The 13,973-nt window shown below is 39.4% G+C and overlaps 1 protein-coding gene across 1 annotated transcript in view; it reads left to right on the top strand.

The window, feature by feature from the left end:
• Nucleotides 1-1,711: 1,711 nt before the first annotated feature.
• The window catches only part of LOC122407794 (tyrosine-protein kinase Dnt-like), a 47,620-nt gene continuing 35,358 nt past the window's right edge, over nucleotides 1,712-13,973 (top strand). Inside the window, exon 1 of the mRNA XM_043414216.1 lies at nucleotides 1,712-2,554. Within this exon, the coding sequence (XP_043270151.1) occupies nucleotides 2,455-2,554 (100 nt within the window). The 5' untranslated portion in view covers nucleotides 1,712-2,454. The remainder of the gene's footprint in view (nucleotides 2,555-13,973) is intronic.

Here is a 13,973-nt window from a genome sequence, read left to right as displayed (position 1 = left end):
ATAAATGGAATGTTAAAAGATGAGAGTATGTGGATTGGAAAAAATTAATTTTCCCGACTTACCAAGAAAAGGGATTGAAGAAAATATCTTCATTTTCGTTTTCACTTGAGGTAATGAATTAATCAGTCGATTAATCGTTATGAATGAAGGTTTGATGGAGTTTCCTCGTAAGACGAAGATATGCTTATCGATATTCATCAAAACCATATTTTCTTAAAGAAATCGATCGTATGTAAAGAGAATATTCTAAAGAAAAAGGATAAAAATTGTCGTACAATTATGTGGTTGAAGGGTAAATTTTTCATGCTCCTCAGTCACGGGAATTTTAACGTGGTTTTCGGTCTGTGACAAATACTGCGACAAGTGTCGTGCCGATCGTGTGTTCCAGCCTCTCTCTCTCTCTCTCTCGAACTTCTTTTTTCTCTTTTCAGAGGTTCCAGTCCCGGCAGCATAACACACATTTCCGCGTGACGCTTCGCCCTGAAGGGTCTTGAGAAAATGAGAAATATTCCGACAGGAACGAGGGGAAAAACGAGAGAAAACCACAGGCATTGAAGAATCACCCGGTGGAGGTATAGATAGAAAAAGTATGGCTGAGCAGAAGGAACACACAAGACCAGAGAAAACTACAGTTTCAAGACACTTTGCCCTTTAGAAATACAATAGTAGACTTCGGGGAAACTACCTGTTACGCCGTTTATTCTCTTTTGTATGAAATTTCACTGGCAACTCAAGAAATTTTCCGAATTATCCAAGGCGAAACGAAAACATGTTTATTTACAAACGTACCTACCGTTTAACCGATGACAATAAAAGAATTACTTCGTAATTTTCTCTTGCCGTTCGACGGTGCCTTTGAAGTTTGTCACCGTTCGAGTTTTCAAGTGCTGCTTGTTCTCTCCACTCGAAAATAAGTTCTGCCCTACTGCTTATTTTATCTGAATTTTGGTTGATCTTATGTGATGAATTTGAAAATCCAAAAATTTCACAGCCTTTCAGTGTATATCGTTATTGAGGAATACTAATTTAATTGAGAAAACTATTCAGACTCGTAATCTATTTCACCCAACGTGAACCCCTCAATGGAGTTGAAACCGTCAATAATTTTTCTTTCAGCATAAAATGCTCGACGTACACCTTAACGAGGTTCATTTCTCCATGGTACTAGCTTTTTCATAACGAGAAAAATGGTGTGTGATAAAACGTTGATTTAAACATTTAAAGATAAGAACTCGAAAAACCAAAAATAAAAATCGGAAGAGACGCAAGAATAAATAGCTCTCTATATCTTGCGACGAATTTTATTGATTATGAAAAACTTGTTTCCGAGTAGAGGGGTGTGTTGCTTTTCAATAGATGAATAAAACTTTGCTTTGTTAATTTTTTCGTCTGACGTTGCAGAGCGAAATATTTTTCCAACTGTTTGCATAGAACAACGCGTACGAGATTATTTTTTTCGTATACACAAAACGTAGCGTAATATAAGATCGACGGACTGTGACTAGCCCGTGGGCACGCACACACACGTGCACGTGCGTCCTGCAACTGGGATTGAGAGTCGCAGGCGCGTGCACACATACAAGGGACCGGGAGGTAGCACCAGCGGTGGTGGGTGCAGTTCGGAAGACTCCGTGAACATTCGGGCGACCTCGGTTTTCGTTAGTCCGCCTCGGCGTCGACCCTGGACGACCCATGGCGGCCGTAGCACAACTGGTCGTGGCTTTCACGAGTCAACAACGCTCCGTACCTCGCCTGTATTAACTCGGAGTCTTCGATTCAACACGACGTTTATAACGGTCCTTGAGTATAACCAAGCAAATAAAAACATTCTCCGATCGTTTTTAACCTCTAAAAACATCGTTTGAGATTGACAAAAACGCGTATACGTCAATTTATATGTTTACGTACATGTAATCCTTCGGAAACACGTGGATAAGCGCGCTTCCCTCAAATCGAAATCAGCCGACTGGCTGTCAGACGAAAAAATATCGAATCTTTCGTGCGCCTCAAGTTTCGTTCGCGCGTTTGTCTTTTGGCAAGCGAAGAATCGTGTGATTGCAGTGAAGATTCGATTTGAGAATCGAAATAAACAGTGACCAAAATATACCGTCATGGGAGGTCAAGACTGAAGTTTATTTCCCTGCCAAAATCCGAGGGGGGAAAAAACAATTTGGTGGAACAGTACCGTCGACTATATAGTATGCTGAAAAATGAGGTGATTTTTCGACTTGTCCTCGGTGTGCCGTATGGGGAAAAATAAACCTGCTCCCTTGGTGTTTTCTAAATCTTTCCGGAAAGACGCGGACGGTTTCTGATAAAACCCCGTCACGCTACTGTACATATTAAAACATATGTACATATAAACGTATTTATATTATTTCGTTACGAGAGAACACGTGGTGTTTTTATTTCTTCGTACACCTGCCAACCGAAGCTTCCTGCAAAAACGTCAAAATGCTTCTGAAATTCGCAACGCTCCTGTTCGTCCTTGTGACACCCGGAAATTGCTTCTTCAATCTTTTCCTCAGTCAAACCGAAGTCCGAAAACTCATGGGTAAGTGAGAAATTACGTTTTTAATAAATTCTGCAAAACTTGTGAACATTCCAAGCACTTTATTGAGTGGTAACTTTTGAATTATTGCAGTTCGAACAACATTTTGTGCCGGCGTAGAAATACATGAAATATATTTGATTTGTAAAAAAAAATAAGCTGGTCGATCGTGTTGATTCTTTTTCTTCAAAATAGTCTCAATCACATGATCGGAGAAAAAATGTGTGCTTCGAGGTTCAAATTGAATCAAATAGTGGAAATAAATTTGGAGAAGAGTGAAAATGCCTTCATGAGAATATTCTACACTCGATCCAAGCGTTCGTACGTAACTTTATTCGTGTTTAAATCGTTGCTTTATAACAAAATGTAAATTGTATTATTTCCATACAAGTATTTTGAAACCTGAAATATTATTCACCTTTTATGCTTGCTGGAATAATATCCCAGAAGGAACAGCGAGAGAAATGGAGAATTGTAAATTACCATTTTTCGTAAAGTTTTCATTATTTGGAGAGACATTTCTCAGTTTTTATTTTCATGGAACGAGAGTTTTCTCTCGGCTATCGAAAGGACTTTATCAGATCGTTTCGAACTGAATTTTTCCAATTCTATATCGTGGCACGATTGTTGTCGATAAAAGATAGTGAACGAAGCGTGATGAATTCGACCGATATCCCAACAGTTACGTCGCTATTCACGATCGAGCTACAATATAGAATATAAAGATCGATACGACGGGCAGTAAAAAAAAACACGTTCATCGTAGATCGAGTAGAAAATAACGAAATGACTATTCGAGAGATTCGAGAATAATGATGAAGCACAAAAAAAGAGTTCTCGGCTACGATATATTATTTTTTTTGCAAATCGAGCAAGTTCTGTGACTGTGAGTGATTTTAGCACACAGCTCGGTGAACCGAGAAAAGTATTCAGCTCGCTGAATTCTCGATGATTTTGCACCGCACCTCAAAGTTTGTATTACAATTTTTCTTTCGTTTCGTGACATACTCGTGCATTAATAAATAATCGCACGTTCAACCTCGAGGCCGTTCGTTGTTTTTTTTGTTTCTCTCCATTGTTTTGCTTTTCGAATCTCAACGGTCGTCGAGGGTTTTCCGTTTCGACGATCCTTCGTTGGCTTGTGCGATATTGAATTTCTCACCAAGATCGTTCCAGCAAATTTCCTCTTCGTAAAATCCGACAAGTTCTCGACTCATATTCTTCACGCTCGCACTCTCTCCCACCGGAAACATTTTTGCATCCCTCTCCAGCTGCGAGATTCACCTCGAGAGAAAATATATTATTAGAAATATCTCAACACCCACGAATCTTGCAGTCTTCGCGTGTACATAAATTCTTCTCCCAACGCCACTTCTTTTCGTTTCACCCTTCCTCGGTTATTCCAGCTCGTCATGCTCCAAGAAATTCCAAATATTTAACCCCTCGCATTTTTCTTTTACCGCAACGTACGGACCTCTTCCATATGACTTTTTTCATAGTTCATCAAAGCTATTAAAAAAACTGAAATTGCCAATTTCGGTGTTAACTTTACAACGACACTTTGACGTTTTCTCGTCAAATTTTCTCTCTGAAATCATTTCTTCGCTTATCGCACAGCTTCGATTTCAACTCCCAGCAGAGGAAGCCGGTCGATTTTTATGGAAACTTCGAATCGATTGAAACTGATTTGCGTCGATTGTTCCCCACGATAATTGATCGATCAATCGATGATTGCAGGGTCGGTAAATCAATGAAATTAGAAAAAAATCGCATTCGAGAAAATTGCAAGGAAAAATAGTCATCGGCATATCGATTCAAAAGAAATTCGACCGATTTTCCATGCGAACACAGATATTTAAATTCATTCCTATTCTCTCTCGTTGGCCCCTCTCTCTCTGCCTAGATCTCCGGGCCTCCTTTGGTCCCTCGAACGTAAACTTCGCTCCCGTTGTTCCAGACAAGGTCAGGAACCGTTGTTGAGCGCTGCCTCTGCTCGCCTTCTCATCCTGTGCGTTTATCTTTCTCTCTCTCTCTCTCTCTTTCTTTCTCTCGACGTTTCTCTCTGTTAGCTCGGTCTCGAGGCTCCTCGACTCAAAAATTTACGACCCATTACTCGCGCTGGTTGCTCACACGCGCTTAGAAATTGCTCCTACTGCTGGCTCCACGCGGATCCCGACTTTATTCTTCTTCCTCTCGCTCTGTCTCGTTCTCTACTCTTTGCCACCTACGTGTTTATGCACGTGTAACATTTTACATCTCTCGAGCGCGGTAAAATAGCACATTCAACAATTCTGTAGATGAATCAACGAAATGAGCGCTCGCATCGTTGCAAGATTTTTTTCAATCTCTGCACTTTGAGCTTCGTTGATAATATTTTTTCAACTCGTTTATTTTCTCGTTTTCGAGGGTCGAACATTTTCAAGCTTCGACTGCGAACGATGAAGATCGGTTGTTTGAAAAAATGACTGGAAAACCGATAAAATACCGAATCTCCGACGACTTTTTATTAACGTGATCGAATTAGAGAGACTAAACTCTGAAAAATCGTTGGGTCGTTGACGAGTTTTGTTTTCAGTTATCAGCTGCTAATTTTGACGATCCTTTTCAAACGATGTTTGTCTCGGGTGTAAGGAGACTCGAGTCCTTGTTTTTCTGTATTCTCTGGGAAAAATATGTTCAAACAAACCAATTAACGTGTACCTGAGAGTGTTAGCTCTCGATATAGAAATTTTTCTCGTTTCTCTCAATGTTTTATGAAGCACGAAAAAATCTCCGAAAAAAGGTACACGTACACGTCGAATTTATATGGAGATGAAATATGTTTTTTTGTGCTTCTTCTCGCGGCAAGACTCGGCTCCGTGTTGCGAAGAAGAGAACCAAACGAGAGGTGGTAATAAAATATTATAACGAGGTCCTTGTTAAGCCTCTATCGTTGTACACACACGAGTTTGTGTGTGTTCTCGTTCACGTGCAGGGGTTTGTGCCTGAGATGCTGGGATGGGTGCGGTCGGTGCAGGACCCGATTCTTTCTCGCCTCTCACCTTTATCTCTTCCCTCTCTTTCTCCCTTTTTTCTTAGTTTGTTTAGACACCGAATAATCGAGAGTCACTCCGGCTTTTTATTATCTAACCGGGCATTTTTTCCTCTTTTCGTGTCCTCCATTAATTCGATGCTGCGCAGGGGCTCTGCTTATTTCCGTGGCTTTTCTCCGCTTTTATTCATTTTTTATCCTTCTGTCACGTTTTTCGTCTTGTTTTTCCCTGCTTTCCCTTTAGCTTCCCATTTCTCTATCGCTTTTTATCTCCGTTTCTGTCCTTCGTTTTTTTTTTCGTTTTCCGTTTCTTTTTCTCGTTCTACCGTTTTTCCTCTCCTTCGCCTCGTCGTGTTTGGACTCAGATTTTTCTTCTGCATTGTCATTGCGTGACTGTCCTCTTAATTTTATCGTTATTTCTCATCCTTTTCCTCCCGCTTGTCCTCCTCTTTTAGATGCATCTTCCATCCCGTAACCGCAACAAAAGTGCCTCCCCTTCTTTTGTTGGGCTTGAACCTCCGCAACATTGGACCACGAGATCGGTCTTCCGATATCAGAGAAAAACGTGAGCACGCTCCTTCGCCCGGTGCCCGATGGTTGTCTACGCTCTCTGCTCCCTCGAGCATATATGCGAAGATTGGAGTATCCTCTCGATCCTTCTCCCTCTCTCTCTCTCTCTCTCTCCCTTCCCTAACCAAAGTTCCATCTTTTAAGTCTGAAATTTCGTTGTTTGCTGTACAGTTTCCCTCCCACCAATTTGACCGGCGAGCACGTCTTGTTTGTCCATCAATGCTGTCGTCCTTCTAATCGTTCTCTATGGACAATGTTCTCCATGACGCTGAACTTTGCAACGTTCGAGTCCAACGAAACGATGTAAAAAAATATGCAAATTGCTTCCTCAAGATGATCAATATGCACGATGCTCAAAGCTTACCCTATGAGGTGCTATATTTATCATTTTGCATCATGCATCTTGACCATGTTGAGGAAGCAATTTGCGAATTTTAATTTGCAGCATTTTTTTGTATACAAGAAAATAATGTATTTTCTCTACCTTCTTTGACCAACTTTAATTTATCTCTTTGTTTAAATCCATAAAAAAAACTGAATGACCAGCCATCAGAAAACACAGTTTGCAACTTTCAGTTTTCATCGTTTTTCTATTTACATTGAAATTAAATAATTCCGACAACTTTGTTGGAAAGTATAGAGGAAGTACAGACTTATACATATGACGCTGAAGTTTCCAACGTTGGAGTCCAACGAAATGATCGAAAAAAACTCTTTAATAATTCCAGTAATTCTCATCCTATTTTGTTCCCTGCCAAATTTGCGATTCGTAGCTTTTCAAGCTGCACCAACGATTCGTGAAATAAAAAATTGGTGAATTAAAAACGTTTTTTTCGTTCATTTCGTTGGACTCCAACGTTGGAAACTTCAGCGTCGTGACATATACACAATATCTTACAAAATTTTCTAAAATTGAAGCGGTTAGACGATTTTTTGAAAAATTCATATTTTCGTAGAATTCAAAAAATCATAAAATTTAAACCGCTCAACCGATATTCCCCAAATTCAATACCAACCTTCCTATTATGATAGTCTATTTATAAAAAAAAAAAATGATTAATAAATCTTAAAATTTTCGTATGTTAGAGCGTCGACACCCTTTTTATGAAAATTTCAAAACGTCGTAGGATTCGTAATTTTTTACAAATTCTGAAAAAAATATCGGAGAATGAAGAGCTTGTATAGATTAACAACTGTGCAAAACGATAGCCCTGTATCTCAAACCGTTTCCGAGTTATAGCGTTTTAATTTTCCAGTGCCATAACACACACACGCACACATTCGGACATTTTTTCTAGATATGATTTTTCGATGTTTTGGGACATTTTGAGCACATTGACATTGAAAACTCGAAAAAAAATGTTCCTCATCACATAGCTCCCTCTATGAGGAAGCAAAAAGCCTCCAACAATTCCAGTAATTCTCCAATTTCGTTCCCTGCCGAATTTGCAATTCGTAGTTTTTCAACCTGCACCGATTCTTCGTGAGCTAAAACTAGGCGAATCGCGCAGATGTTTTTTTTCGTTCATTTCGTTGGGCTCGAGAGTCGCAAGCTTCAGCGTCGTCAAATCGTCGCTGCTCTCTTCCGAAGGAGTGACGAGGCTCGGTCGTTGTAATCGATACGAACCGATCCGTCGCTCAATTTCTGTTATAGACCACACGCTATTGATTCCATTCGAAAAAATCGTGTTTCTTGAAGCTGTTGAATATGACGAACGATTCTTACGTTCGAGCGGTGATTGATGGATCGTCCCCGCGTGTGTTTTCTCCAACCGCGCGTACGCGCTCACTTGAGAACAGTGATTGGTCGATCGTAAAGGATTTTTACCGACAAAAACGCACACGAATGAATAATAATACCGAAAAGTACGAGGATTTCGCCTGAGGCTTCGGCATACACACACGACGTGACTTACTCCCCGGTAACTCACGTGACACCCGTGGAACTTTCACCTCTGCCCGAAATCGACGCGTATACATATCCAATTCCCTCTGTAGCCATATTCGGATAACGAGAATTGACTCTTTCGTTTTTCTCCTCTTTTTATCCGCGAGACAAAACGCGCACGTCCATCGTCGATCATTAAAACCGCTAAATAAATCCCGGAACTCTGGCGACGGAATAAATTATTGAGTCTCTCGAAAAAAAACAATGCGCGTCGACGAATTCACGTATAATAATATTTTCGAGGAATAATTCAACTCCCTGATAAATGTTTCGCCCGAAAGCAGCGCGGCTCGATCAAATCGTACGAGAGATATTCAAAAAATATACGAAATACTAGTCTGAGTATCGAATTGATTAATGGGCGACTCGTTAGAGGAATTTTGCTCATTTCACCGTTTGATCGAAGCACCACTCAAAAAAATCAACGAGATTCTCTATCTCACAGGAATTTTTAAACTGCTCTAATCGCGGAAGGACATCTAACGAGGTGTGCGGCGCTGGCGCGGATACATCAGTGGCACCTTTTTTAAATAAAAATAAAAAATCCTGCCCAGAATACTTGGGTCACAGCTCGAATATTCCTCGCCGAGAGGCGCCCCATGCGGAGATGACGATTATTCATTTTTTGCGTTTTATATTCCCATCTTTTTAAAACACGACACTTTCTTAATTCGTCGTTGTTTTCTCATGATTTTTTTGTCTTCGTCGTCGATTTATTGGAAGTTTTCCAACAGAGCGTTGTACAAGAGAGGCTCGTAAAAATTGTGTGTTCTCTTATCTCAGAATAGCCTCGTATTATGAGGCTCGGACTCGCCACACCTTCCTTGTTTTTCTTTCACTGCGTTTTATTTATTTCTTCTGCGCGAGCGAACGACGAAAATCCTTCGGTCCAACGGATAAGATAACTCTGGAATCCCCTTGCGAGATGCCCCCTTTTGCCGCACTAAGCAAAGGTAACACGCCACTCGAATAACGACGCGAAAATTTTTTTTTATTGTCATTTAACTCGTTTATAAAAAGCGTCAAACTTATTGAAGCGAATTGAATCGTGCGAATCGTCGCGGAATCGTATGCAAGGAGTCCAGCTCGTTTTTCCACGTCCCCGTAAATCATGGCGACTTTTAATTGGAAAGATAAAATTGCAGTTGCGCGCGCACCCTTCAACATGACGCTGAAGTTTGCAACGTTGGAGTCCAACGAAATGAACGAAAAAAAGATTTATAATTAATCATTTTTTTATTTCACGAATCATTGATGTGGGTTGAAAAATAATGAATTGCAAATTCGATAGAAAACAAAATTGGAGATTTACTGGAATTATTCGAGAGTTTTTTTAGATCATTTCGTTGGATTTCAACGTTGCAAACTTCAGCGTCATCCTTCAACGACATCTCTCCCCTCTCTTCGCAGTGCGTTCGCTCTCCGAAGTTTCCTCGTCGTTCCTCCATCCATATTTGTACATTTTCACAATATCGCACTTGATCCTTAAATCTCACCGCAGCCTCCCCTGACACAGAGTAGCTCCGAGAAACACCCGACGAACAAATTTCCTCATTCCCTTCGTATCGAGAACCCTCTCAACTTCGTCATCGCTCGTCTGGCTCTAGTCTCAGTAGTCTCAGTAATAACGATTTCCTGGCTCGAGGTGCTCTCCTCGTATCCTTTATGATAAACAATCGTCACACGGGGACCAGACTTTTCATGTTTACGTGCGTGTAAAAAAAGAGTCCGAGCTTTCTCACGAAAATATTGAAATAAGAGAACGAAGCAACGAGCTATTGGTAGAGAAAATAATCAAATTTCAACTCGAAATCGCGATTCCGATATTTTTTTGTCTCGATTTTTTACTTCTTCGACAAACAATAAACTGAATTCAAATGAAAAAGTGTTGAAAAGCTCGAGGAATAAAAACAATTGGTCAAATTTACTCGACATTGTTCGAGTTTATGATTGCATGGATAATTTATTCGTGGGAGATGATGCGGGGTTCGCGAATATTAATTTAGCCTCCAATTCGAAAAGCATCAAAGAGTTGTACACCGAGATGGGGAAGCCCGGCCGACGGATATCAACCGCTGTCACGGGCCCGTGTCAAAACACTAAAAACACGAGGAACAAGCTCAAATCAACGGGACCATTTACATATATTTATTTCTGATATCCGCACGAGGATTTGTGTGGTTGTATATGAAGAGAGTAACACGTGGTGACGCAGCAAGAGCTCGGAACAGCTTTCTCGATTCCTATGGTGTCAGACCGGCTCGCCTCTCCTTCGATTTCTCGCTCTCTTTCTTTCTCTCTTGAACAAGCGCGCGAATCCTCGGGCCCTACCTAGTTAGAGCCTGACAGGCCCATCTTGATGGTGTATACCTCTTGTTGTGGTACAGCGCTCGCGCGCTGTACCACAACGCGGAGGAGCCTCCTTTTCTTCTCAAAGAACCCGCCGGGGCCCCGTGAAAACGTTTATGCACGGACATTGGCGCGGACAACGGTGGGCTCTGTTCTCTCTCTCTCTCTTTCTTCATCTCGTTCCTCCTTTTTTCTCTATCTTGCCTCCCTCAAACACCGTTACGGGGGACCCCATTTCATCCGCCCCAAACAAACATTCGTCGTACTCATAAATTTTCGAAGGAACGAGATAGCCCCACATACGGAGGAAAATGTATGTTGATTACACGTTTATTAACAATCCCTAAATTTCGCCACGAATCCCGCTCGTTCGAACCTTCTTCGCTTCAGGGTTTTCACACATTTTCTCAAGTTTCTCAACTTTTCGGAATTTACGATTTCACAACTTTCCGAACACAAAATCATACTTCACGTGATATCTAACTTTTTCTTATTTTTCATTCAAAAGTTATTCAAGGAAATCGAAAATTCCTGCTTTAGCAATCGAAATTTGGAAATATGCTGAAAATATACAGCGTGTGCATCTATTTCCGGAATTATTATAGGATCCAACGTCTAGTTGTCGAGAAAAAAATTAACGAAAATCACATTATTTACGATGCTGAAGTTTGCAACGTTGGAGTCCAACGAAATGAAAGAAAAAAAGATTTTGGTTATTCGCCAGTTTTTCATTTCACGAATCATTGGTGTAGGTTGAAAAACAACGAGTTGCAATTTCGTAGGGAAGAAAATTGGAGATTTACTGGTATTATTTGAGAATTTCTTTAGAAAATTCCGTTGGACTCCAACGTTGCAAACTTGGAGTGGAGTGGCAAATGTAGATTTAATGAAATAGGATCCTCCAAACTTTGAAGAGCCAAAAACGAGAATGAGAAAATATAATGTTTTTAGATATCAATGATGTCTTGAGAAAGCCTTGTTACCGGTGAAAATCACTTGGGAATGAAAAAAGAAAAACACTTATTTAAGGTTAACGAGTAATAACGACACAAACGGTGGAACATTTGACAACACCGTGAGCCAGCTGGTTTAAAATATAGATATGCATACGCATGTAAATAGAAAATGGATGTTGTCACATATTTTGCTTGACGATTTTACTATGGAAGTATTTTAACCGCTATCATTGTATTAAAAATGTATCAACCTCAACAAATAAGTTATACATCATTTTAATAATTGAGAGAATAAATTTTAATTGTTTCTTTGATCATGAATAGAGCAAAAAAGTTCAGCTGCTTTTTTGAATCGCATGATTTTCGTTGAGGTATAATGAATGGATAGCTCGACCAAAAATTTCCGTACTTCGTGATGCAATAAAAATCTGAAAAAATTCAACAACATTTGGAAAGCTATGAACAACAATTATCAATAATAATATTGCCCAAAAGTTAATAACAAATTGTTTAAACAATTAATTATTCAATAATTTTGCGGTGACCTATTGTTTTTTTTTTTTTACCAATCAAATGTGTGCATTTTTCCGAATGCTCATGAATTTTTTTCAGAATTTTCGTGGATTTTTGAAATTTCTTGAGAAAATTTTGAAAAATTTAAATTTGGGACATGTTTTAGAATACATATTTACCATCAGTTTTAAAAAGTCTCAAGGTTACTGGATCAAAAATGTACAAATAGAGCCACTTAAAAAATTTAAAAAAGGGAATTTCAAAAATCCACGAAAAATCTAAAAAAAATCATGCGCATTCAGAAAAATGCTCATGAATGAAACATTCGATTCGTAAAAAAAAACAAGGGTTTACTGTAAACTTGTTAAAAAATTATTTTATTAAACAATTTATTAATAACTTTTGGGCAATATCATTATTAATAATTGTAGTTCATAACTTTCCAAATGTTGCTGAATTTTTTCAGATTTTTATTGCATCACGAAGTACGGAAATTCCGATCAGGTACAATTTATCGGCTGAGCTATCCATCCAGTAATACCTTAATCGACGAAATTGGATTATTTGAGAGGAAGAAGAACATCTGACACTTGTGGCTTCTTGCATCTTATTTTGATCAACTTCTGGCAAATCATTACTCTTTTTATTCCTTCCCTCAACAAGATAAGTTTTTGTAATCAATGATTTTACGAGAAGTTTTGAAATGATGAATCATTCTTAATTATTTTATAAAACTTGTTTTTTTGGTATGCCATTGAATTTTTAATCAATTTGGCTAACTGGATGATGGGGGTTGGTGCAACTCATGTTGCACCTTTTCAAGTGTGCCAAACGGTCTTTTCAAGCCGTTTAGTTTCCGTGCGCAACGAAACGGGAGCATCATTCGTATATACTTGTACAATGGTAAGTGGTGCGGCTTCCGTTATGACGCCGGATGCCTGTACGTACATATCGGTAAAGCTCGTAATACAAAGAAGAGAAAAGTTCGACGAAGGGGCGAAGGAAAACCGCGCACGCGGAATCGCGAATGAGTCGAGCGAGCAGGACACAAAAAAACCGAGAGATTGTCGGTGAGAGACAGTTACTGTGTGGTCGGAAGCCAAAAGAACGAAATCTACAAACGGTAAAGGGGAAAAATTGTACAAAGCTGACTGCAGTCACGAAAGAAATACAAACAAGTTCGCACTGGAGTTTGCAAGGAAAATTCACCAAAATTGTCCTTTTCATTTTCTTTGTTTTTTTACTTTTTTACTTCTACGCAATTAAATCATCATGTAATTGAGATTTAAAAAAAGTTTTTTTCTGACGAATCTTCAATGAAATTACGTTTCTTATTAGCTTTGTTTGATGATCACTTTTCACTATGGTTAGTTATATATTTCATTCGATAGTTGAAACGATCGTTTAAAAATCTTGCGATATCCTGATAAATCGGAAGAGAATAAACGAGCGCGCTCCGCCTCCGCCTCTCACCATCAATCTCCGAGCTCCTCGTTAAGACTCTCGTGTTATGTTTTCTGTAACAGTGTGCGTCCAGTCAGAACGTACAGACACGACGGGGGCGCACGTGCATATGATTCCGAAGCGAAAAAGAGACGGAAAAAGATAAACCACGCGATGATAGATATTTCCTATATACACGAGCGGGTTAGCTCGAATTTCTTGATTTAGCTGGACATGTGGTCGGCCACATTTGCATACCGAACGATCGAGATATTCGTTTGAGTATGAAGTAATTTTTATCGGCTGAATAAATCTCGAGAATCTATTTTCTTTGAATTTTTTTCTGAAACTAGTCGATCTCGCGTTAATTTTATCAATTTACTCATCTTCTGGCTTTGTTTTTACCGACGAATGGAAATTTCGATCGGCCCTTAATAAAAGAGGATACCAATTTTTATCATCGCGTTTAAATGCTAATTTTTAAGGAAATTGAGGCTGTACAGTCATTTTTTTTACCCAAAGGTGATGACCTGTACCTTTCAAAAGTTAGGCCAGTTTACAGTTTGGCAATGTTGCATACACTTTAAAGAAAAGTTGGGGAAAAAAAGACAA

This window comes from Venturia canescens, chromosome 3, assembly GCF_019457755.1.
Source record: "Venturia canescens isolate UGA chromosome 3, ASM1945775v1, whole genome shotgun sequence".
Classification (NCBI taxonomy): Eukaryota; Metazoa; Arthropoda; class Insecta; order Hymenoptera; family Ichneumonidae; genus Venturia; species Venturia canescens.
This window is presented reverse-complemented; position numbering and strand designations above follow the sequence as displayed.